The 27437-nt window shown below is 38.4% G+C and overlaps 1 protein-coding gene across 1 annotated transcript; it reads right to left on the bottom strand.

Moving 5' to 3' along the window:
- Nucleotides 1–13250: 13250 nt before the first annotated feature.
- Nucleotides 13251–27411, bottom strand: LOC141440946 (nucleolar MIF4G domain-containing protein 1 homolog). Its single transcript, XM_074105540.1, has 13 exons — nt 27047–27411; nt 26697–26925; nt 25840–26193; nt 25415–25698; nt 23595–23685; nt 22687–22899; nt 21638–21759; nt 20369–20562; nt 18496–18671; nt 17822–18000; nt 15593–15757; nt 14877–15008; nt 13251–13567 (listed from the first exon to the last, which is right to left on the bottom strand). The coding sequence occupies exons 1-13, from the start codon at nt 27245–27247 to the stop codon at nt 13271–13273; spliced, it is 2637 nt and encodes an 878-aa protein (XP_073961641.1). The 5' UTR covers nt 27248–27411; the 3' UTR covers nt 13251–13270.
- Between the last annotated feature and the right edge of the window lie 26 nt (nt 27412–27437).

Raw genomic sequence — 27437 nt, forward strand, 5'->3', positions numbered from 1 at the left:
CTTCACAACCGGCACCAAGTTACGCGTACGCACTCGCTTCACGAGCGAAGAAAAGATTTATCTCATGCGAATGGCGTCCATCGTTCGTTTGCACTAGACTAGAACACGACCGCGGAGAAACAGTTGCACAAGATGGTTATGATGGCATTGATGGCTGAAAGTCTTGCATGCATCTCGTTCCCGTTCGAATGATGTCTATTCGAAAAGACAGAGATGCAACACTATGGTACAATATTGCCACCTCATTTTTTTTAAAAGTCGCTAAAAATTTTCCGAAGTAATCAGTAAGTGCGAAATTGGTTCCAAATGTCACTTTAATTAAATGCACAAAACAGTCAAAAAAGTCACGGTCTCATATGTAACGCAGGACGCAGGATAGAAAAATAGTTGGTGTAGTCCCAAAATAAAACAAATTTAGCTACTATTTTACTAAGTTGGCAACACTGCAACCTTATTTTCTAGTGGCTGGTTTGCTCTTTGTTCACTAGTTCCCAATTTTTAACGCAAGTTAGCGCAGCGTCTGTCTCTTCTGCCGCCTAATATTTGAAATATTCTTGATAATTTTAATTTTAAAAGAAGTTTAACGATTAAGATTTTTTGTTTCAAATTAATTAAAAAATATGTAATTGTAGGGAATGGTAAAATGTCATGTTGTAAACAGTATGGTAAGTGCTAAGTTGTTATTACTACTGTTGACTAGATGGCGCTTTCCGCAACTTTCTGACACCGCCAAATGTTCAAGTAAGGTTCAAGTTCAAATCAAAGAGGAAGGAGAGAGAAGGTTCAAATTGATTATTTGACTCGTACTCGTAGTGCAACATTAACATATAGTATTGTTTCGTTAAAAAACCATGAGCTCGAACTTCATTATTTTCTTTAATTCGTAATTAGTAGTGTTTAGTAATAAATAAATTATAATATTCGCACAATCATAATATTTATTTAAGGAAATTAAATGAAATAATGTAAGATCACTAGTAGGATTAAGCGCAGTTTTCCTTGAAAGTCGAATATTTTTTGGTCTATCCTAATTTGGGAAGCCATTATGAATGAGGTAGGTAAATAAATATTTAGCTTACCTAATATATTTTGTTAATGAGACCGATGGGACCTTATACTGTCGCTGTCGTCAGAATTTCAAAATTTGAAATCATATTTATTTTAAGCCGTGGTGGGCCGGTGGCCGAGTGATTTGACCTATGGCCTCTCAAGCAGAGGATCGTGGGTTCAAACCCCGGCTCGCACCTCAGAGTTTTTTCGGAATTCATGTGCGAAATTACATTTGAAATTTACCAGCTTTACGGTGAAGGAAAACATCGTGAGGAAACCTGCACAAACCTGCGAAGCAATTCAAATTAATTCAATGGTGTGTGTGAGTGAAGTTCCCAATCCGCACTGGGCCCGCGTGGGAACTACGGCCCAAGCCCTCTCATTCTGAGAGGAGGCCTGTGCCCAGCAGTGGGACGTATATAGGCTGGGTTTTTTTTTTAACACCAATCAATCATAACATTATGGTTGGTTGGTGTTAGTCAGTTCGCCATCACCATGCATGACCACTTTAGAAGTGACGTTGTATGCAACCACAAACGAAAGTACATACCTACCTACTGCTAATTTTCATACTAACTGATGAGTTCACTAAAATTGTGTAATTACTTATTATGATTTCACATATGAAATCATTTAGTAAATCATTGAAAAAAAAAGTGAAAAAAGTTTATTGTTTATACCTAGGTACTTCTAAGATAAACTTTGCACCTATTTAGATGCACTGACGCATTTCTGATACTTGCTAACGTCTATTTCAAATATTTACTGCTAGATTACCACACCCACTATATCAGTTCTAAATTAATGTACAATATCTATTAAAGCCGTTCAGATAATTGAACTCGCGTAGACTGCTTGTTGCCACCCGACGAATCAGCCTACACAACATACATAGCTACACGACACACCTTTTGCCTTTAAAAAAAACAGTGTAAGTAGTCTATTGTTATAGATTAGGTAGTCCAAAATGTCAGTGTGAAAAAGGCGCGATCGCTTAGTAACGCCACAGAATAACTAAATATAAATAATAGTTCTATGGTGGCGCGCCCATCTTTATCGATCGAATCGAATATCGATAAGGCTAAACGATGGTGACAATCGATACAAAAAGGCAATTATTTGCGACCTTGATGTGTAATGGGCTGGAATAATTAAAGGCCTTTAAAGGCATTGATAGTTTAGGACCACTTTGATTTATGATTTATTTATTTGCCAACATGAACAATACAAAAACCGGCCAAGAGCGTGTCGGACACGCCCGAAATAGGGTCCCGTAGCCATTACGAAAACGGTTGTGTTTTGCAAACACATTACTGAATCGAAAAATCGTTTTAGCAACCCCGTAATATTTTTAAAAGATCTATCCAACGATAGCCCACAATACAAGATTGGAGGAGAAAAAAAACACCAATTTACGTCTATGGGAGGTAACCTACACTAAAATTTTTTTTTTTTTTATTGTACCATTTTGTCGGCATAGTTTACAATTATACTTACTAGTTTTTGCCATTTTGGCTACGGAACCCTAAAAAAGTAAAACAAACAAATTAATGTACTTAAGAAAGAGTAAAAGCTATTTGCCATCTTTTCACACATATTATAATACCAATACCACCAACGGACTAAAAATATTATTATATTATGAAATAAGCCGTGGTGGCCTAGTGGTAAACAAAAACGGGGACTATGCAACACTGTGGCATGCTCGATATTTTTATGGTACGGTTTTAAGGTGTATTAAATATGATTTTAATCTAAACTTTGTTTTCACGCCCGTAATAACAGACTTTGAAAGCCATGCTTAAAAACCTCACGCAACAGTGCGCCATCTAGTGAGACAAAAAACGATAGCCCTCATTGCGTGCGAGGTATTGCATCCAGCAGGGCTACTACGAAACTCGAAGTTCGTGTCGTGCGGTCCCTCTGACACTTATACTATTTAATACGAGAGCGAGAGGGACCGCAAGACACGAACTACGAGTTTCTAGTTTCGTAGTAGCCCTGCAGAGAATTACCGAAGTCATGCTTCTCTCATTCTCCCTCCTGGTTTCATCATCATCATCCCAGCCTATATACGTCCCACTGCTGGGCACAGGCCTCCTCTCAGAACAAGAGGGCTTGGGCCATAGTTCCCACGCGGGCCCAGTGCGGATTGGGAACTTCACACACACCATTGAATTGCTTCGCAGGTTTGTGCAGGTTTCCTCACGATGTTTTCCTTCACCGCAAAGCTCGTGGTAAATTTCAAATGTAACTCCGCACATGAATTTCGAAAAACTCCGAGGACTCTGCTTGAGAGGCGATAGGTCAAACCACTAGGCCACCACTATTCAGTATTATTTACTTTGGAACTTTGCCCCCTCAAAATTGCCGCAAAAATTGCCACTGCAGCTTCGAGTGCATTCATCGGCTACACCTACAAGAGCGTAACTTAAAATAAGAAGATACCTACCTACTTTACGTCGACCAATACTAAGTTTTTGCGTACGTTCTCAACCCAACCCACCGATTTTTATCACTTATCACAAGTAGTCTATAAAAGTCAAACATGTCACGCTGTTTGTTGTATTTGTATTGTATGTGCATGTGTAAATCGCGAACCAATATTTGTATAGGACTATATCTGCCGGTTAATCCTGGGTTGTTCAAATAACGCGTTACTTACTATGTAGCGACTAGCGTCGTTCGTTCGTTAGCACCACTATCGTCAACTATACTTTACCTTTCTAGCTTCCCAGCCTATACACGTCCCACTGCTGGCACAGGCCTCTCAGAATTAAAGGGCCCACGCGGGCCCAGTGCAGATTGGGAACTTTACAACACCATTGAATTACTTCGTAGGGTTATGCAGGTTGCCTCACGATGTTGTCCTTCACCGTAAAGCTCGTGGTAAATTTCAAATGTAATTTCGCACATGAATTTCGAAAACTCAGAGGTGCGAGCCGGGGTTTGAACCCACGATCCTCTGCTTGAGAGGCGATAGGACAAACCACTAGGCCACCACGGCTTCTTTAGCTATACTTTACCTTGCTTCCCCGTAATAGGAACCGAATAGGAACGTGTAAGGAACGGAATGTCAAGAGCAAACATGGCATGCGACGGCGACGGTTGTTTAGGAAAGGTGCTGGTGGACATCTATAATATAAAAGTCATACAGTTCCGTGATACAGTTTTAACTACTACGGAGGGCAGAAGACGCTTACTTTGTGTGGTCTGTTAGGTTCTTAATTGGCTTGTATTATTTTGGTTAACATACTCAATACTTACTGTTAGTTTTTTATTGAAATAATGAGCTGTCATTATACTCTGATAACATCTAACGAGTCACGTAGACTATTATTTATCTTGTTAATATACTTTGTAAAAATACCCTCATAAAAAGCATTACAAAATTAAATGTCTACGTTAAAATAAAAACATTAATTCTCGTACAATACGAGTAGTTAACATTAGTTTATAAGGCGAAAATGTTACTAACTACTACAGAAACTGTTTTGAAAATAAACATTAAAAAAAAAAAAAAGTGAACCGCCAGAACGGAAAAAAAACGAGAAAGCAGGATGGCGCTTTACAATACACAACGCATTATTTCTCTTTTTTAAAGCAATTCGATTCTTTGACCTTGGGAATCGCGAAAAACTTGAGAAAATATGATATTGGGTGTGTACATTCAGAAAATCACAAGTTCGAATTTCGAGCCAAATACGAGCGATCTATTATCTCTGCCAGTGTTGCCATTCAGGGAAAAAGAAATCTATTCATTATCCTGCATTGCAGTCTGTAAAGCTCTTTACCCATTCACTGCCGCGCACCAGATTACGCTGGGCTTAGAAACAGCTGGATGTCTGAAATAACACATAGGCTACTTTTATTCCAATATTCCCACGGGATAGTTTTTCTTAACACAGCACCTTAATGAAGATTACGATATAAATTTTGGGATTTCCCACGGGAATTTTGTAAAATCCCGGAATTTCAATTATAATATAACTACCTGTGCCCTTAGTGTAAGTTTTCGGTTACAAAATAGGTACGTCTCGATCGCGCGCATTAAAATCTCAATTTGTATGGAAACATAAACAGCGCCTCTAGCGGAACGTTTGTGATGTTCGTGTTTCCATACAAATTGATTGATTGATTTTACGCGAACGCGATCGAGACGTATTTTGTAACCTAAAACTTACACTAGGGGTACTGATCGAATAGTTCACGCGTGCGACGCCGCGGGTAAACTCTAGTAGTCTCATACTTTTCAATACAAAGAATATATTTTTGCCTGGTACATTGCTCTTACGGTCATGGTATGATACGGGGTAATGGGTAGAGATCTTAAGAGCACAGGGTTCCGTGCCCGGGAAGGCCCAGGGCCCTCCAGCCCAGGGGGCTTCCCGAAAGGCTGATATTCACTTTTTTCTATTTTAATTAAACCCCGACTCAAAAAAGGGCTGTTATAAGTTTGACCGCTGTGTGTCTGTGTTGTGTGTGTGTCTGTCTCTGACACCGTAGCTCTTAAACGGGTGGACCGATTTGAATGCGGTTTTTTAATTAAAAGCAGGTTTTCTAGCGATGGTTCTTAGACATTGCTTTGTTTGAGATATTGAACTTTGAAGTAACAAACTCGGTGGCTTTCCAACTTTTTGTTACCTATTATTAATTTTTAAAGTCTGCAAATAAAGTCAGGGCAATATTGGACTATATAAACGGTCGCGTGATAAGTTTATAATGCAGTATGATCCTAAAGAGGCTACTACAAAATTCAAAAATTGAAGTTCGTATGGTACCGTCCCTCTCTCTCTTATTAAATAATATTAGAGTCAGCGGCACGGCAAGATACGAATATCGAATTTTGCACTTCGTAATATAGGACCAGTTCCCACTTCGCTTATCAGTGCTGATAGCGATGAGACCTCCAGACGTCTATTGATAAGATACCCAAGCAGCTATGGGAAACACGGAATTAACATTATACCGTTTATGGTGTTTGAGTTAGGTTTGGCATATTTTTTTTAGGTTAGAAATATTTGGGAACTATATTTTCCGTCACTTAAATTTATATTTGTCACTAAACTGCGATACACTAATTATAATATTATCGCTAAGAAATATATTAGTCATCATATTAATCAAAGTATGAGTCATCAGATAAATGTAAACCTGTATCCTAAATTATAGTTTGATCATCAAAATTCAATCACCAAAATAATAGATCTGTCACCTAATAAATAGATCAGTTCCTTAATTTGATGCTTATTCTACCTATTCTACTACGGCAGGTCTGGTTAGGTACGACTTCTATATTCTATTCCATTTCTATATTGTGTGTGTGGTGATTCAGTTTTAGTGACACATCTATTATTTTGGAACCCAATATAATTAAGATTTAAGATTTAAGATTGATTTATTTACCAACATGAACAATACAGGATAGGCACACAGAATACAAATAAACAATAAACTAATAAAAAATGCGTTTGCCAGTCCCTTGTGAAAACCAAACACCAGTCTAGTTTGCAATCTCTTTTATTCCTTTTAAATCACAAAAATGCAGTCTTATTTTTCTCTTGTTTTCGAGTGACAGACGTCACCTTCGGCGTTTTTCCATTAACCTTTTTAAAATCAATCCACCAGTGACAGCTGTCATCTTAAGGCGTTTTGTATTAAAAAAAAACATATCTATTTAATATTAACGTTTGCAGCCTCAATACAATACAATCAACCAGCTTAATGCTTACACTTGCACTGTGTGGCAAAAGGAACAGGCTCAGCTTATGCTGTGCTTACTCAGATTATTTGAAGATCAATATTATTTCCGAGTAATTTTTTAAATAATATTTAGGAAACCGTTTTAATATTATTTGGTGACTCAATTTAGGTGACAGATCTACTATTTTAGGAACAAATATTATTTATTAGGTCGCCAAAAATATTTTTTAGGTGATCAATAAAATCATACCTAAAATATTTCATACCCAGGCATAAAAAGTCAGACTACGATACTTTACACGGGTAGGTACACTTGAGGTATAGTAGGTACCTACGCACTTTTTATCGGATTATATATTTTTTGTATTATTTGTTTCGCAGTGTTTTTATTTTTACCACGTTTATTATTTTACCTATAATATGTTCTCGCTGCTGAGGTGAAAAGTTGTATGTATCACACGAGACTGGACTGGTGTGTTTGAATCCCTCGCTGCGCAACACTCGCAGAAAAAACAACTTCATCGCTCTCTTATTTTATTGCACAAATAACTATTATGCTTTACATAAAAGCCCCTAACAACTTACTTTGGGACTAATACGATAAGTATTTGAATATTTTGTTAATGTTTTATAAATTAACCTGTCCTTTCCCAGAGGCACAAATTTGTGCCCAAATTCCTTTGATCCTGTTATCCTGGGAGATAACAGATTAAAACTACACAATGCCTGTTATCAAATAGAGAAACAATTTTTAAGCTACCTTTACAAATAACAAAGTTACTTATAAAGGTTTCAAACCTTAAGATTCAAGATTAGACAAAGAAATACATACTGGTAGGGGAGAGCAGGTAGGATTCGTACACTTTTTACTCTAGGCCTTGTAAATATTAACCAGTAACTAATTTCAAAATAATTGAAATACTACCACATTGCCTATATATCTAGTTACCATAGTAGTATTCGTTAGAGTTGCCAAATAGCAACATTTCAAAGTTGTGACTGTTTTCCCAAAAAATGAGAAACGTACGAAAGCACCTCACGCTCGTGGTAGCTTCGTACACAGTGGAAGGCACATTCGTACATAGTGGGGAGCCTCCGTACAGAGTAACAAAATAGCAATTTATACAAACTACAAATATTTAATGAGGTCGAAAATAACACAGAATCATATTATAATTCAGTCTTAATCAAAATCTCAGTTTTTTTTATTAATTGCTTAGTCTAAATAATACTTTAGAACACCCCGTGATGTAGTTGTTCAAAGCATCCTCTTCATCAGTCGTAATACTTGATTCGACGCAAATTTTTGAGCTAAACGCACGCTTTGGGATTGTACCTACCATCGTTTGCAGGAACTGTTTTCTTGTGGAACTTTTCTAAGCGAGTTTCAAGTGTTGTGGATTTGATACCGTATTTTTGACCAGCTTCTCTAATAGACAAGGTTTTGTCTAACACCTCCTGCATACCAGATTTCATTGTTTCTTCGTCTACCTGCCCTGTTCGAGTTCCCTTTTTAGGGGTCCGTACCCAAATGGTATTAACGTAACTCTATTACTGAGACTCCGCTGTCTGTCTGTCTGTCTGTCCGTCCGTCTGTCACAGGGCTCTGTCTCTCTTGAGTCATAATAGTTACACTTAAAATTTTCACAGATTATGTATTTAGCCGCTATAACAATAACTACTAAAAACAGAATAAAATAAATATTTAAGGGGGGCTCCCATACAACAAACGTGATTGTTTTACTGTGTTTTTGCTTGATATTAATAACGGCAACAGGTAGACGCTTGAAATATTCACGGAATTTTTAGTTGTATAATCCCTTTAAGAATAAAAATAAATAAATTAAAATAAAATAAATATTTAAGGGGGCTCCCATACAGCAAACTTGATTTTTTGCCGTTTTTTTGCTAACGTCTAATGTTGAGTAGATAATGGTACGGAACCCTTTGTCTCGCTCTGTCTCGAGTCCGACTCGCACTTTGCCGGTTTTTTTATTTACGTATATTCGAGGCATGACTCAGAAACAATAGAAAAAAAACATAAATATTAACGCGGGGGTACATTCGTACAGTACGAATCTACCCCACTCATCAATGAACGAAGGCACCCCAACACAAAAACGCAACAAATTAAATCAAAATAAAAATACCCGTTAAGATTATGTCAAAAATAACGTTAACACTAAATACTAGAGCATTAACATATAACCCATGGATAATAACGTAAGCGATTTGAGAACAAGTTATTAGAGATAAACGCATTCAAAACTGAATCCAAAAATTACTTATGTGGAGCGAAAACACGTTTCGATCTGCCCTGACGAAGCTGGCCGCCGCAGTGCCGCTCCGCTCCGCGGTTAGCCTATGCGTGTGAGTGGAAGTCACGCACACAAATACAGTCGCATCAATGTGTTTTGGTAGTGGAGATATTACTACTGTACGAATGCTCCCTCTGTACGAAGCCTACCTGCTCTCCCCTATGTGACGTCACATGCTAGTAGCGCCATACTTGCTGCATAAAGAAAAGCGTTTGAAAAAGAGACAGGTATATAGATTTTTCAAAAAATCACTATAAATCCAATTTTCAACCGATTTAAGTTTTCTCTTCGCTAAACACTGTCTGTACAACTATATTTTCATAATAATATTAAGATATGGCAAATCCAGAAGTTATCAAATACCGTATTCCTTTTTCTATTACTTTCTTCTTTAGTTTCTTAGGACTTATGTCAATTAGTGTCAATTGTCCATGATATATAATCTATAAACATGACCTCTTATAAACCGGCCGTTAGTTTCTGTAATTCAATTATTTCATTGGCCAGTTAATGAGATAATAGGGTCAAAAGCATAGGCGATTGAGACGAGGTATCTTTTGACGTCACTAGACAGTTCTGATAACTAACAGTAGGTATAGTAATGTAAACAAAAGCGGAATACTGGACCATGGCTTATATATATACTGTGACCATAGCGCAAAAATATCTAGGGGTGATTACGTCACACGTTTAGGAAAACGTGTACCTACCACTGTCCTGCACACGCACTGTAGGTTCGCAGTTCTTCCTATCACTCTTTCTCACTTCGCTCGTTGACGCACCCAATAAATAGTACCTACTGATAGTAGGAGATCCGAACTTGAAATAATCTGCACTGGGTCATCATAAATTGAACTGCTCTGCGTTTGGATCGTTTATGAAAAGATCATGGTAGGCCCCCTGGTCTGATAAAAGAATGAAACGTATTTTATAATAAATTTAGTATAATAGAAAATATATTGGAAACTAGCCAGCCGTTACCCGCGACTCGAATTCGGTTTCACTATCCCGCGTGACCTATACAATTTTCTGGGATAAAAACTATCCTATGTCCGCCCCGGGACTCAAACTATCTGTATACCGAATTTCATCTAAATCGGTTCAGCGGTTTAGACGCGATGAAGTAACAAACAGACTTACAAACTTTCGCATTTATTATATTAGTGGGATGGTTGTGCTAAAAAAATCCTCGACAGGTTATTTTTTAATGATTTTAAATTAAATGCAGACAACCCTATATCGCGTCGCGTAGTTCCCAATCCGCACTGGGCCCGCGTGGGAACTATGGCCCAAGCCCTCTTGATCTGAGAGGAGGCCTGTGCCCAGCAGTGGGACGTATATAGGCTGGGATGATGATGATGATGATGAACCCTATATCGACGCGTTCACAATAAATCAGCGCTTACATTGATATAAAATTTGTTCTATTATCTAATCAAGTGAAAGTAACTGGCATCGACATAAATGTTTAAGAATACCTGGCAACCCAGTAGTTCGTCCAGGTACACAATAGCAAACCCAACGTCTACATATATTCTATAGGCTTTATACTTTATGTTAAAAAAATGTTCTTATTATCTCGATGATGCAACAAAAAATTATTGAAAATCATTTTCAAATATAATAATTTAAAAAGTAGCCTGTCCAGGTTTTTTAGCAAATCCATTTCTAATATATTTTGTAATATACGAAATTTATTATAAAAAACATTTCATTCTATTATCAGACCGGTGCAGATCTTTTCAAGTTCGCATCTCAGACCATAAGGGTCTTGCCTTGAGGCATTTTAATTAAAATGCAATTTATCTTCTAAGCTATTCAACCACTCAGACATTTTGCTTGGTAGTTTTAGCAAGTAAACCATTTGCCAAGACGACATTTAACTATTCAGACCTTTTATTCTAAAAGCATAATTTTTAGACATCTTGCTTTGTAGGCAACTCGCTCATGAGCCCTCTGTCTGAGCGTTTTCACATTGTCCGATCCGATATCGGTATCGGACGACGATGGACGACACCCGACAGCCGGCACCATGTGCTGTTTTCACATATTTCCGACAAAATCGCTTCGATACGGCCGGCTCGAAATGGCCGCCACGCATCGGGCTCTGCGCACTCTGAGACAATGCATCATCATCATCATCCCAGCCTATACACGTCCCACTGCTGGCACAGGCCTCCTCTCAGAGCAAGAGGGCTTGGGCCATAGTTCCCACGCGGGCCCAGTGCGGATTGGAACTTCACACGCACCCATTGAATTGCTTCGCAGGTTTGTGCAGGTTTCCTTACGATGTTTTCCTTCACCGCAAAGCTCGTGGTAAATTTCAAATGTAATTCCGCACATGAATTTCGAAAAAACTCAGAGGTGCGAGGCGGGGTTTGAACCCACGACCCTCTGTTTGAGAGGCGATAGGTCAAACCACTAGGCCACCACGGCTTACACGGCTGAGACAATGAGGCCTATCGCGTATGAATTCGCCACTAGAGGCGCTAGTGTAGCGTGAGGTCTCCGAAATGTCCAATCTCATAGTTTTTGGGTGAGCTACGCAGGTTTGTTTATAATTAGAATAATTTTGTGAATATTTTGCAATATCTGAAATTAATTATGGCAAATATGCGTTCCGGTGCAATTAATGTCTGTGGTTTGAGATAGTTTTGTCTTTCGGAAACCTTTTTTCTCCCTTTTTTCCGAACAAACGGGGACTATGCAACACTGTGGCATGCTCGATATTTTTATGGTACGGTTTTAAGGTGTATTAGATATGATTTTAATCTAAACTTTGTTTTCACACCCGTAAAAACAGACTTTGAAAGCCATACTTAAAAACCTCACGCCACAGTGCGCCATCTAGTGAGACAAAAAAACGATAGCCCTCATTAGGTACACGCATTGATTCCGCGCACCTCATTGATGTTTCAGGTGACCAGAGGGCTGGCAGCTATTTTGGGCAAAGGATTTCCTTGCGATACAACGGGGGAATGCCAGCCTTCTGGCACAATGAACAGCGACGGTGACCTGGGAGGGATTTTTTATTTATAGGTTAGGCTAGGTTATATATTTTTTGTACATAGTCATATTTTTAAATGTTTAATGTATTGTGTTTTATTGCTTTTTGTTATAAATAAAGTACCGCATAGCATACATACAAACATTATCGTCCGACAGCCCACGGGCGTCCGATGGTGCCGCCGACATATCGGTGTCGGCTCCGATATCCGATATCGGGCCGGACAATGTGAAAACGCTCTAACGTGTTATAAACAAAACTTAAGACAATCGCTGAACTGCCGAATGGATAGCCAAGTGTTTAGAAAACCTGTGAAACAATTCAAATCATTTCAAACAAACACCTGACTACGAAGCTCGAGGTCCCGGGTTTGATCCCCGGTCGGGCCAGACATTTGTATGAATAATACGAATATTTATTCTCAAGTTTTGGACGTAACATGTATTATCTACATAAGGCTGTTTGTCCCTTGCCTAATAGCCATAGTACAAGCTTTGCTAGTTTGGGGTTTAGTATGATTTTTATATTTATCTATTTATTTAACTTGAGTTTACCACATATGAAGGGTCCACGGAAAGAACATGCCTAGTCACCTTTTTTTTAAAATTGACACTTTAATCTCAAAATGTAGAACTCACAAAGTACTATGACTTACATAATTTATTGAATCAGGCGTTACTTTGCGGAGGTCCATATCAATGAACTAAAAGAATTTCCTTGCTCACCCGCGACCTTACGATAGCTAAGGCCTTGCGATGTCTAACAACTGGTAGCATGGTGTACGGTTGTGTCATCCTGAAGATGAGCTCTGGTTGAGTTCGAAACGCGTCAGTGTAGTGTGGTGGTGGTGATAGATGGGTTTGTGTGATTGTGTGTGTTCTTACAGTGTGGAGGTGGAGGAACTGCATGAACACGCATATTTTGCATAAGCTTAGCTATCGTAAGGTCGCGGGTGAGCAAGGAAATTCTTTTAGTACTATGACTTACCACTGAATTAAATAATCTGAAAACAATATAAAATCTATTTGTTTATCTTTTAAATAAATGGTAACCATAGTAAGTGTTCGTGATGACTAACTTTCAAACCGCTATAGCTCAAAAAGTTGCTTAGGACTAGACGTTCTTTCCGTGGACCCTTCATATGCGCTTCGAGGATAAATGACACAAACAACAAAATTAACAGTACATATAATCAAAACTTCAACTTAGATTCAAACTTCGTCAATATCCTCTCTACTTCAACGGTCCTCTCTTTCAGTGTCGCCATCTCTTGTTCGTTTAAAACACTATTCTTCTTGCCGGCATTCTTGAGCATAAAGTGTTGTATGAAGAGCCTTAGGCTTTCTCTGAACATATGGAGTTTGGGTGGCTTAGATATGCGGTGGAAGACCTCTAGAGACGCTTGGAGGTCTGCGTTCATTATGATAGCTAGTAATATCTGACGCAGGAACCTAACTGAGCTCTTGTTTAGATCCGAGAATTGAATTACCTGTGGAGAAACAGAAATCTTACTAAACGAGAAAGTTTGTATAGATGGATGTTTGTTACTCTTTCACGCAAAAACGACTGAACGGATCTGCTTGAAATTTGGCATACAGGTAATATATACACTGGATTAACATATAGGTTAGTTTTTATCCCGAAATAATGACTGGTTCCTGTAGGATCGAAAAAGGTTTAAGTTACATACCAATTCTGAGCGAGCAAAGCCGCGGACAAAAGCTAGTATATAATAAAAAGCCGTGGTGGCCTAGCGGTTTGACCTATTGCCTCTAAAGTAGAGGATCGTGGGTTCAAATCTGGGTTCACAGAAATCACATTTGTTATTTACCATGAGGTTTGCCGTGAAGGAAAACATTGTGAGGACACCTGCACAAACCAGCGAAGCAATTCAATGGTGTGTGTGAAGTTCCCAATCCGCACTGGACCCGCATGGGAACTACGGCCCAAGCCCTCTCATTCTGAGAGGAGGCCTGCGCCTAGCAGTCGGATGTATATACTTAGGCAATGTGTGATTGTGATGAATGATAAAATTAGCTGTTACCTGTTATTCTGCGAATATTTCGTTTCTCTCTATCCCGCGGGAACTATGTAATCTTCCGGGTTACCCGTAAAGAGTAGCTGGTAATACATAGACTACTTTTCATCCCGAACTCCCTCGGGACCGGGTCAAAAATCCGCAATCTCAATCGCTACGTTTAGAGACATCAATTAGGCACAGCTGTTTTTATGCAACGCCGATGAAGGCTATACGATGTAATTTCAGGGAATAACCGCGGGAATTAGCTCACAGACAGCTGTTTTTATGCAACGCCGATGAAGGCTATACGATGTAATTTCAGGGAATAACCGCGGGAATTTCGGATATCATGGTTAACGCCCCGTCCCGTCCGTGTCCCGTCTGTGTTCGCGCTTCTTCAATTATTTGTGCCTGAACAATATGGTCGCACAGGGGTACGCCGCCGCCGTCGGCTCTTCGCTACCTTTAAAGGTTCCGACGCGCCGCGCTAGAAACTCGCCGACCGTAAGGGCGATTGAGCTTCTGAACTTATTGGTGACTCAGGTCCCAGAAACTGATGTATTCGCTGACCACTGGCAGTCGCTTCTCAATAAAATAAGGAAATGTTTGTGTATGTCTGTTTAATGTACTTATTTATTATGTATCAATCTAGTACGTAAGTGTTTTGTAAGTTAGCTAGTAATAGAGACGCTTTGGTGTATACTGTAAGTGTTTATTATGAATAAATGAAATAAATAAATAAATAAATAAAATAACGGTGGCTAGAGTAACAAGTTACCTTCAAAACTGATAGGGCCAGCCCTTTCTCCATAATAAGGTGTATCACGAACTGAGCCAAGTTCGCCATAGACACCTTCGGTGTACTCTCTAGATCCTTTATTTTGTCCCAAACTGCGAACTGTATTGATAGCTGGAAAATAACACAAAAGATATCATTTTCTATGTATATTTTTGCGCTGAATCGAATGAGACTATACCCATACTTGGGTCAATCAACTATTTTACCGACACTGGGGCGTCTCCTGCGTTACCAAAATTGTCTCTGGCGTTACCAAAAAATCGTACTTCCAACAAGATATTTCACGGTTTAATAGGTTGAACTTACGTAGGATGGCATGTATTCATGTACACCATCTATTAAATTATGGATAAAAATCATGTTTACTCACAAAAAACTGCAATTGTTTCAAAAATGTCGCGGACAGATTAGTGTCGGTAAAAAAGTTCGACTTTAGCGACATATTCATTTGATAGGAACTTGTTTAAAAATTGATAGACCACTTATTTGGCTGATGGTACAACCTGAATTTTTCCAGGCAATGGAACGTGGCTGTCTCACTGTGACGCCATCCAGCGTATTTCGTAAAAAAAAAAAATACTCATCCAAGTTCAAAACCAATGAAAATGGTATCTTAAAATATCCTATTCTTTCCAAAAATAAAATAAAAACTATAGGTTATTTTTTTGGTGCATCCCAATTATTTTTATATATACCTGATATTTCCTATCAACATCGCACAGTTTCTGCCCCAGCACAGCGTAGTACGGGTTGTAAGTCTTCTCCTGCATACAGCAGGCCAGCAAAACGTGGACTATCTCCCGCTCCTGCTGCCCCTTCAGCCCTAAATGCTGAAGTTTCTCAAACGCGTCCATGTAATCCTGAAAAAATTCAGACGTAACTATATATTACTTGTAGACTTCAAAAAAACATTGTCAGCCGGAAGACGTCCACTGCTGAACAAAGGCATCCCCCTAAGAAAGCCACAACGAACAACAACTCGCCACTTGCATCCACCGGTTTCCCGCAACTCTCACGATGGCCAGGGATAAAAGAGCTGGCGAAAATAATTGTACCTTTTATTTTAATTTGCGGGGGGGGGGGGGGCGAATTCCCACGCTTGGGGACTTTAAAAATGGCACCATAATAATTGTACTTTTTTTAATTAAGATATATCAAATATCAAAAATTATAATCCAAAGCCGTAGGTATTCCTATCATGTACCTTTGACAAGTTTATTTTTGGGGTTCCGGAGCCAAAAAGGCAAAAATGGAACCCTTATAGTTTCGTCAAGTCTGTCTGTCTGTACGTCTGTCCGTCCGTATGTCACAGGCATTTTACTCGAAAACTAAAAGATTTATATCAATGAAATTTGTAGTACAGATGTCTTGTCAAAACCGCTATTTAGTTTTGTAGTTAAATTACAAGGGGGCACTCCATACACGTAACAGAATTTTTTTTTAAACTCGCATCATCGTGGGCACATAGTTTGACAGCTCTTTCCAAAGATAGTAGGTTTCTCAAAAACTTTTTTGATTAAGTGAAAGATTCCGGAAATAATAGCTCCCAAAGTAGCAAAAAATTGGCCCCCCCCATCTTGTAAACCGTTTGTCCAAAAAATATGCAAAAATATGGAAAGGTAACGCTTAATAAATACTTTCAACGAAAATTGGTTTCATCATAATCGGATATACCGTTTTTGAGTTATTGCCGAAAAACTGCGCTTCTCAACAAAAGGACGTAAGTAACCAATAGAAACGCTTAATTTACCTCGCCTCGCTCCGCTCAGCTGTTTCCACCAGAGATGTGCTGTGCGAGGATAGGTAAATGAAGCGTTACTATTGGTCTCCACTTCTCCAGTCGTCTCGTGATCATGGCGCATGCAACTGTGCCGAAATATCGAGCTGCTCTACAATCAAGGTACTCTAATAGTAGATTGTACAACAAGAGCATAAAACGAGCCATTTTACCCGTTCCGTCCGGCGTTCATATAGCCCGAGCCGGTACGGTTTAATGCTCGAGTTTTACACTGCTTTTCACTTAGTGGTGAGGAAATGAAATAGCAACAGTGGAAACAATGATTCACTTTCTATGTACCTTTTATTTTTTATGCATTCATCATCCCAGCCTATATACGTCCCACTGCTGGGCACAGGCCTCCTCTCAGAACAAGAGGCTTGGGCCATAGTTCCCACGCGGCCCAGTGCGGATTGGGAACTTCACACGCACCATTGAATTGCTTCGCAGGTTTGTGCAGGTTTCCTCACGATGTTTTCCTTCACCGCAAAAGCTCGTGGTAAATTTCAAATGTAATTCCGCACATGAATTTCGAAAAACTCAGAGTGCGAGCCGGGTTTGAAACCCACACCTCTGTTTGAGAGGCGATAGGTCAAACCACTAGGCCACCACGCTTTTTTATGCATTATTATAAATAATTCCATTATTTTAATTTTACTGATTTATTATCATTGATTTGATTGATTTTTAGTTTTATATAAATTAAAAAAATATTTAAAAAATATATAGTTTTTTTTTTGTTTGTTACTGTTTGACACCTTATTACCTTGGCCTTGAGTTGGTATTAGAGGAAGATTTTATTTTATGCACTAGACTAGAGCATAAAAAGTCATTTTATCGCCTAGACAAATTATTTTCCTACATAATAATAATATGTACCATCAGCCAAATATGTGGTCTAACACCCTAAAGTTGATAATCGTTTGCATGTCACAAAACAATAATGCAAATAGACGTGTCTGTCAACTTGAACGTTCGACTTTAGCGACATATTCATTTGATAGGAACTTGTTAGACCACTTATTTGGCTGATGGTACATATTTGTAACATTTCAGCTTCGTTTATTTATTATCATTTTATTTTCCAAACCTGATGGTGTTCTAGCCACTAAATACCGCAACAGAAACCACATAAACCTCAACATACCTCAGCAGCCATGATGACGCAGAATATGCTTCTCCTGACGTCAGTGTTCATCCTCTGTTTTCTAGCAAGTTCTAGAAGCTTCTGGTCGGTGCTGGGAACAACCTTGGCCTTCTCTTCTAACCGCGGCCGGTTGCCCTCCCACGCCGATCCCACCACCCACCACTTGCCGCGGGTATCCGCTGGGAATCAATAGTAGATTGTACAACAAGAGCATAAAACCACCCGAGCCGGTACGGCGAGGGTGGATAGACACGTCGAGGGGAAAATGGGTTTAATGCTCGAGTTTTACACTCTGTTTTTTACTTAGATTGCGAGGAAATGAAATAGCAACAGTGGAAACAATAATTCACTTCCTATGTATATTTATTTTTTTATGCATTATTATAATAATTCTATTTTTTTTATTTTACTGATTTATTCTGATTGGTTTAAATAGATTTTTAGTTTTATATGAATTAAAAATGATTTAAAAATATGTACAAACTTTTTTGTTTGTGGCTGTTAACACCTGATTACCTTGGTCTTAAGTTGGTCTTAGACGAAGATTTTATTTTATGCACTAGTGCATAAAAAGTCATTTTATGTCGCCTAGATCCAGCGTAAACACCAACTTTACGAGCATGAGAAGTGAAAAATATTTTTTATCGTTTAGTGAGCTAAAACAACTTATTTACCTTTCAACAAGTCCTCCAACGTGATATTAAGCGGCGTCACGTAGTTCCCCTTCCTGATGACGCCGCGGATATCCTTTTTCAGCTGCTCCACGAACGTCGGGTCGTAGTTCGGTATCTTATTGAGATTGTTGTTTTTAACAGCCATCAGAACTTCTAGTAGGAACTTTATGCGGGACCTGTAACAAGTTAAACGTGTGACAAGATGCGTAGATGGCCAGTTGTATGGTATCCCCTAAAAACCAGTTAAGAATAGTATATTTTTTATCGAGGGACTAAAATAAGCCAATATATACCCGAGATGTCTATTTTTCACTTCGATTGCGAGAAAAAAATAGTCATTTCTGTGCAAGAATTAATGCGTTTCTTTTCTTATTCCTCCAGTCCAAAAAACTGATGGGTGGTTTTTTTTTTTAAATATCATATATATCAAATTTACAAGGAAAATTATAGCAGCTAAGATTGCTTGAGAATTATTAGTAGTTTAATAGTAAATAGCAGCCTAAGGTATAAAATATACCTAAACTTGGAAGATTCAGTACACAAATTACACAAATTACACAATACGAAATCCTTAGAAAAATATTATGTTTTTTTCGTAATGGCTACGGAACTCTATCCTGGGCGTGTACCACACGCTCTTGGCCGCTGTCTGTCTGTCTGTCTGACGGTCTGTCCGTCTGTCACAGGGCTCTATCTCTTAAGCCGTAAAAGTTAGACACTTGAAATTTTCACAGATTATTTATTACTGTGGCCGCTATAACAACAAATACTAAAAATAAAGTAAAGTTACAAATTAAAGGGGGTCGTCACGTCATACAAGAAACGTGGTTTTTTTTCAGCGTTTTGTGGTTGCTAGGCGTTTTTAGCCGTTGCTAAGGCGACCGACTAGCTATTTCGGTTGAATATTTACCTTTTAAGTTTGCGATTTTAATGATGTTTTATAAAAGCTTCGATATTATAATATAGTGACTGTCTGATTGTGTGGTTTATTCGTTTTTGTGCAAAATTAATAAAGCAATTTATGAACCACAAACCTCAATGAAGCCAACTTTGATAAAGCGCTCGCCAAATCCACACCGTATAAGTAATCACTATGTTTACCTATGGTTTTTACCACTAAAAAAATCATACTAAGTATTTAACACTATTTACAAGCTGTATAATACAGTTTAAAATGTATTCACACTAGTAGAGCTTCTTATTATTTAATTACACAACATACGAAGTCCACTGAATTTCCCGCGAATGAACCAAACTGACAGCTAATTTTTTTTCTGCTGCTGCGCATGGCAAGAAGTCTCCGAGAGGGCGACAGCCAAAGAGAATGAGAATTAAAAATTGTTTTTTATTCAAATTACTTGCACCTAGTGCTTACATTTTGGTTATATGTTTTTATTAACTTGTAATGTAATGTAACTAGTTTTGTTTGTTCGGGTGGAATTAATATTTTAACTTAAATTTGAAGTGATTATCTTCAACTGATTGAGCTGAAATGCAATATTATTATGACGTAGAGCTGATCTGATGATGAAGTTAGATGTTTGCCATAGGAACTCTGTAATAAAACGACACGACCGCATCGATTTTGGTCTCATTTGATTCGTCTTGACGACTACCTACTTTGGTAACCAGGGGCAAAAAGTACCGCCAGCAAAAATGCTTGTATTTTTTTTTTTACAAAAAACTATTACTGAAACAGGAGGTGCGGAGGTGCGGAACCCTACATGCGCGAGTCGCTCGCACTCGCACTTGACCGATTTTATTTACTTTTAAAAGCATGCACAGCATGCATTACTTTAGAGCACCCTTGTCTAGTCCACAATAGAGCTTTCACCAAGGGCATGTTAGCCTTTTTTTTACTTTTCCCCCTTACCCTGTGTCAGCGTCCCCTATCCCGGCGGCAGCTGTCTGCGCCTGCTGCACGAACAGTTTCAGGCTCGCCGGCGAGTCCTTGCGCAGAGCGGCGCCGGCGCACCGAAACACGGCCAGTATACAGTCCATGTGCTTCTCGGTTAGATCCAGTAATAACCGGTTTAGCACGTCGAAGAGCAGCGTTGCGTGGTATATCTGAGGAGCAATAATAAGTTTTTTTTAACCCCCGACGCAAAATGTGGGGTGTTATAAGTTTGACCGCTATGTGTGTTGGTGTATCTGTTTGTGGCACCGTATCTCTTTTTTTATTTTATTTTTATTCAACTGGATGGAAAACGAGCAAGTGGGTCTCCTGATGGTAAGAGATCACCACCGCCCATAAACATCTGCAACATCAGGGGTATTGCAGATGCGTTGCCAACCTAGAGGCCTAAGATAAAGCAAAGGTAAAAAAAAAGTAAAAGGTAGGTAGGTTCAAGGTAGCTCTTAAAGGGGTGAACCAATTTGAATGGGGTTTTGGTAGCATGGTAAACGGTTGTGTTGCTCTGACCTCGCAATGAGCTCTTGTTGAGTTATCGAAACGCGTCAGTGTATTGGTGGTGGTGATAGCTTGACGACCAGATGGCCTAGTGGTTAGAGAACCTGACTACGAAGCTTGAGGTCCCGGGTTCGATTCCCGTGTCGGGGCAGATATTTGTATGAAAAATACGTTTGTTTGTTCTCGGGTCTTGGGTGTTTAATATGTATTTAAGTATGTATCTATCTATATAATTATATTTATCCGTTGCTTAGTACCCATAACACAAGCTTTTCTAAGCTTACTTTGGGACTATGTCAATTGGTGTGAATTGTCCCGTGATATTTATTTATTTTTATTTATTTTATAGATGGGTTTGTGTGATTAGTGTGTGTTCTTACAGTGTGGAGGTGGAACTGCATGAACACGCATATCTTACATAAAACGCAGCTGTCATAAGGACGCGGGTGAGCAAAGTAATTATTTTAGTTCATTGATATAGACCTCCACAACGCAAAGTAACGTCTGATTCAATAAATGAAGATTCCGATCTTGATGCCTGCAGGGCTACTACGAAACTCGAAACTCGAAGTTCGTGTCGTGCGGTCCCTCTGACACTTATACTATTTAATACGAGAACGAGAGGGACGGTACGATACGAACTTCGAGTTTCGAGTTTCGTAGCAGCCCTGCTGCATTTCTGTGAACTGATGTAAGTACCTATCTAAACAATTTCACTAATTGGTTTCTTACCTTGAAGCTGTACAAATGAGCGAGACAGCAAACGATGTTATCCAACTTCTTGTCCTCCATCGGCTGCGGTCGCTGCATCAGACTGTCAAAGATCATGCACAGTTCCTCCAGGAAGTGGGCTCCTGCAAACCATAGGCCATAAATTAAGTGGTAAGCTATCGCCTATCATCATTCTTCCAAAACATTCAACCTAATGAGGGCTATCGCGTATGAATTCGCCACTAGAGGCGCTAGTGTAGCGTGAGGTCTCCGAAATGTCAAATCTCATAGTTTTTGGGTGAGCTACGCGGGTTTATTTATAATTAGAATAATTTTTGTGAATATTTGGCAATATCTGTAATTAATTATGGCAAATATGCGTTCCGGGGCAATGAATGTCTGTGTTTTGAGACAGTTTTGTCTTTCGGAAACCTTTGTCCTCCCTTTTTTCCGAACAAAACGGGGACTATGCAACACTGTGGCATGCTCGATATTTATATGGTACGGTTTTAAGGTGTATTAAATATGATTTTAATCTAAACTTTGTTTCCACGCCCGTAATAACAGACTTTGAAAGCCATACTTAAAAACCTCACGCAACAGTGCGCCATCTAGTGAGACAAAAAACGATAGCCCTCATTGACGTGATGACGTGACGTAAGAAGAATCCAGCAAGAAACTCCAACCAAATCCATCTAACAAATTCTCTTTGGCTGTTGGTGGCTGATGGTGCTCTATCGTATATCAACAATGCCTATATAATAGCAACCAAAAAACGCTGAATAAAACACGTTTCTTGTTTAACGACCTCCTTTAATTTTTTAATTTTATTTTCAGTAGATAATTGTTGTTATAGCGGCCACAGTAATACATAATCTGTATTACGGCTCGAGATATAGAGCCCTGTGACAGACGGACGGCCATACAGACAGACTGTAGACTGTAACAGACAGATAGCCTGCTTTTTTTTTTTGGTATGTCTGGTAACATTTTCAGTTGTCAATCTAGTTTGCCTAATTTTGGACTCGAGTATAGCTGCTACATTGTATATTCTTTCCCTAAGTACTGACCGATCTCAGTAGCTACATTAGCATGCAGCACAGCTACCAACGCCGCGTGGGTAGAGGCCAGGCGCGAGGGAGCCGCCTCCGTACCCCCGACTGCCTCCAGCCAGAGAGAGAACAGCGCGGAGTTGACAGAGTGCCGGCTGTTGCTGGAGTATAGAGTCTCGATGGAGGTGCACGCCCAGTGGAGGTTTGTGTGAGTGAGTTTGTTTAGGATGCCTGGAAGTGAAAAAAATGAGGTAATTTGGATTGAAAGAATAGAACCTTACAACTGTGCAACTAAATTAGGTTGTCTATACTGACGGATCACAGGAGGTAAAGTAACGTCTAAATCAAACAATTATTTAGAATGCGGTTTATAAAAACTCCTGAATTTGCCATATCCTATATAGATACACACATCCCAGCCTATATACGTCCCACTGCTGGGGCACAGGCCTCCTCTCAGAACAAGAGGGCTTGGGCCATAGTTCCCACGCGGGCCCAGTGCGGATTGGGAACTTCACACACACCATTGAATTGCTTCGCAGATTTGTGCAGCTTTCCTCGCGATGTTTTCCTTCACCGCAAAGCTCGTGGTAAATTTCAAATGTAATTACGCACATGAATTTCGAAAAACTCAGAGGTGCGAGCCGGGGTTTGAACCCACGACCCCCGGCTTGAGAGGCGATAGGTCAAACCACTAGGCCACCATGGCTTTTTATATATAAAGATACACATACAGTCAATGTTTAGCGAAGAAGATACATAATTAGGTTGCAAATTTAATTCATAATGATTTTTTGAAAAATCTTCTAATTATATAGTGGCTCTAGCTGTTGAACCCCATATCGCCGCGACTTTTGAACATTAAAAAAAAAACTCGTTCTTCCATGGATCCTTATAAATAGTTCCTAATAGGCAACAAAACTTACTCTTAATCTGCCTTTTTAATTGAATCATTGCTTGGTCTGATGTAGAGTCCTTATTTCTCAAATGCGGCGGAATGTAAATGCCTTTTTCCTCCTGAAAATAATAATTACTAGGTGAAATTTACGTTATTTTAGGATTAAGTTTGTCATGCTGCATCCAATTATAAAAAGGGACAGATCCATCTCCTCCCCTGGGTATGTCTATGTAAGGGTAATAAGTCTTGAAGTGAGAGTAAGCATCAATGCTTTATTGCCATCTAGTGGCATGAAAGGCTGGAAACAACCAAATATTTTTTCACCTCAGCACCTCAAACAGGCAGGTTTTGCTATGAGAAATCAGTGAGCAAAATCGCATTTTGCTCACTCCGTGAGACAAAGTAACTTTTTTTTTTTTTTTTTTAAATGCTGAGTACAGTGTTGGGTCTACTCACTGAATTCCAAATATTTGAACTTTACTTTGATCTGTCATTTCACTTCAACTCGAAAAAAGCAAGAGATAGGATCAAATTTGTCGATTACAAACTTAAATTAAATTTTTGGTATTAAAAATATATCGAAATATTTCCAAAATGTAAATTTTCCCGATCTTTTAATAAAGTATGAAACCTCGTTGCACGAAAGCCGCTTCTCTTGTTTTTTTTTTTTATAAAAGAATTCCATATACTGCCTCTACAGTATAATTATTATTTGTTAAATTGAATGATTTTTTAACAAATCTATTTATGTTTATGTAATAGAAATCTTAATAAAAATCATATTTAAAGGTTTAATTGTTCAACCTTTTCAATTACCCCGAGATGAGGCTTTTTGCAGTATTAAAAAATAAGTGTGACATTAGTACAAGAAGTTAAGATTGCATGTTATGAGTATGCAATTTGTATTGTAGCTACTGGACTCTTTTTATGGTTTTAAATGTAATTATTATATTGATAATAATCGGATTCTATTTAAATAAAATGTGTTTGTTTTGTAAACAGGTAGGTATATGTGGTTTTATTCTTATGTTACATTTAAATTATGTTCTCGCTGCTGAGGTGAAAAATTGTATGTGTCACACGAGACCAAAGTTTTTTTGCATCTCGTGTATTTCAATCCCTTGCTGATCTCAGGATTCTAACCTAGAATCACTCGCTGACGCTCGTGATTCAATTATAGAATCCTTCGCTTACTCGGATTCAAAATCAACACTCGCAACAAAAAACAACTTTGCTCTCTTGTTGCACAAATAACTATTTCAAGAAAGTCACCGGAAGGTTTGCTATTAATCCTCAACCATAGACCATGTAGCTGCTAGCTAAACACTCGCCAGAAATGAGAGAATTGGCGTCTGTTAAAAATCAGTGAATAAAACAACAATTTCGCCTGACATAATCACACCCTGCTCTGAGAACTGCGTGCGGTGTTTTATGTTTTGTAAATAAAATTGATTCATCTTCTTTACTCAAATGGAGTTTTATTTACAACATTTGAATGTCCCTTAAACCACAATCATTATGTGTAGCCCAGAATAGTGATTTAATAGCAGGTACCATCTTGCTCGCTAATCCTGCCGTGAAACAGCAGTGCTTGCACTGTTGTATTTCGGCGTGGAGAGTAAGACAGCCGGTGAAATTACTGGCACTTGAGGTATCCCATCTTAGGCCTCTAGGTTGGCAACGCATCTGCAATACCCCTGGTGTTGCAGATTTTTATGGGCGGTGGTGATCTCTTACCATCAGGAGACCCACTTGCTCGTTTTCCATCCAGTCAAATAGAAAAAAAAAAAAAAAAAAAAAATGGTGTTAAATGATAGATGTTAAAGCTTACAAATTTTGTATACATACCTTTATTACATTTCCTTCTTTGTCTCTCTTCCTTCCGTATATATCTTCCCAGACATCAGGTTTTTCTTGACTCTTTACTCCTCTCTGATTTTCACTATCTTCATCAAATTCATCATCGCAACCGTCTAAATCTTCGTCATCAGATAAATGGGATACTTCATCATCACTGAACATTTTGGACAATTCTTCTTCTGTAACCACTTTTTCTTTAGTTTTCTTCACTGTATCTGGAACTTTTTTAACCTTCTCTTTGGGTTTGGGTTTCAAAGTTTTAGCTGGTTTTTCTGTAAAAGTACAGTTTTAAATAAACAATGAATCTAATTTGAAACAAAGCAAGAAATATTACAGTAACTTTTTCATTTACTCAAGTCTAAACCTTGATTTTTCTTAATACATGGATATACATATTTCTAATGTAACTTTACCTTCAGGCTCATCATCAGACACATCAGTGTTTTCTTCATCACCACTGCTTTTGTCATTGTCTTCACTATCAACTTCATCCCCAGTACCAAAATCATCCATGTCTTCACCTTCTTCATCATCACTATCCATATCACTCGCATCCTCCTCCATTTTGCTATCACCATCATAATCATTCATTTCTTCATCCATATCTTCATCATCAGTGTCTATATTTTTACTTTCTTTTTTCAATTTCTTTCCAGTAACAGCAGCTAGGTCCTCTTCAAAGTCAGACTCTCCTTCAACATTAGCCAAATGTTTCTCTGCTGCTACAATCTGCTCTGTGGTAGATCTATCGCATATTTCTAGTAAATCTGAATATGAAATTAAGGAACATCATGTATTACTGATCCTTGGAAAAATATTAGCTAAAACACAATTTTTTTTTGTCACAGGATTTACAAAGAATGTTAAAAAGCCAGACATGATTCCTAAAGCGCAGCTTTATCTTTTCTGGTTTTTCAATGCATCCTATACTTGGTTTGGATAGGTATTTAACAAACTGTAAACAAAACAATGTCAATTGCTGTCTTAAATATTGAAATCCCCCCATTAAACTATCTAAACATTTACATTTCTGTATTTCTATACACTAGTCTAGTTTCTATTACAATGATAGATATGTAAAATGTTAAAAATCCTTGAATGTACCAAACCTGGTACCTGAAGTTTGTTTACATTTAGTTAATTACGTTTCAAGTATAGGTATGGTATGTCTATCAAACATATACAAACATATGTGGTACGAAGAGGTTCAGCCACAAGTGACCTATTTTAATACAGATTAGTCTTTCTAATATTATTCTTAAAAGGATACAATCCAATCCATCTTCAGAAAAGAAATTCTTCTTATTTTTTACTTTATTCAAACCGAGTTGCTTTTCCAATTTCTTAATCATTTTGTCTTCTTCTTCATTAGCTTCCAAGAAAGTCTTCCGTCTCTGTTCCTCCATTTCAGCTTTGAGGCGGTCCGCTTCCTTCTTCTCTTTCTGTCGTTCTCTCTCTATGACATCCAGAACCATTGGCTGAGATTTCGGTTTTTTCTTCTAAAATGTAAAAAAAGTATAAGCTTACTAAGTTATTTGGTTCTATGATAATAACCGAAACAATGTGCGACTCATATTGCTTTTATATCATATTTATCAAAGCAATCTTTATTTATACCACCTTAACTTCTACTATAGGTTCAGGGGCATCAGCTGGCCTCTTAACAAATCTCCCGGCCACATATTGAGGCTGTCCCTTAAGTGTTTTCTTCTTCAAGTAGTGCTCTTGTCTGTGAACTTTCTTTTGCTGCCTCTTCTGTTTACGTAGAGCTTTACGGGTATTGGGAAAGTTAGCACGTGCTGCTTGTTTAGTTTTCTTCATTATTGTAGTTAAATTATAGTCATACAGAGATATTATAATTTAAATTTCGCTTCAAATGAGTTTAACAACAATAGAGAATGAGGTTATCTTTTGCTGTCACTTTGACACTCACATACATGACACATGTTTAAAGGTCGTTTGAAACCTTTCGAATCTTGCAAATTTTTGTTTCAGAATGGTACATTGAGGT

The sequence above is a fragment of the Choristoneura fumiferana genome, chromosome 23, assembly GCF_025370935.1.
Source record: "Choristoneura fumiferana chromosome 23, NRCan_CFum_1, whole genome shotgun sequence".
In the NCBI taxonomy this organism is placed as follows: domain Eukaryota; kingdom Metazoa; phylum Arthropoda; class Insecta; order Lepidoptera; family Tortricidae; genus Choristoneura; species Choristoneura fumiferana.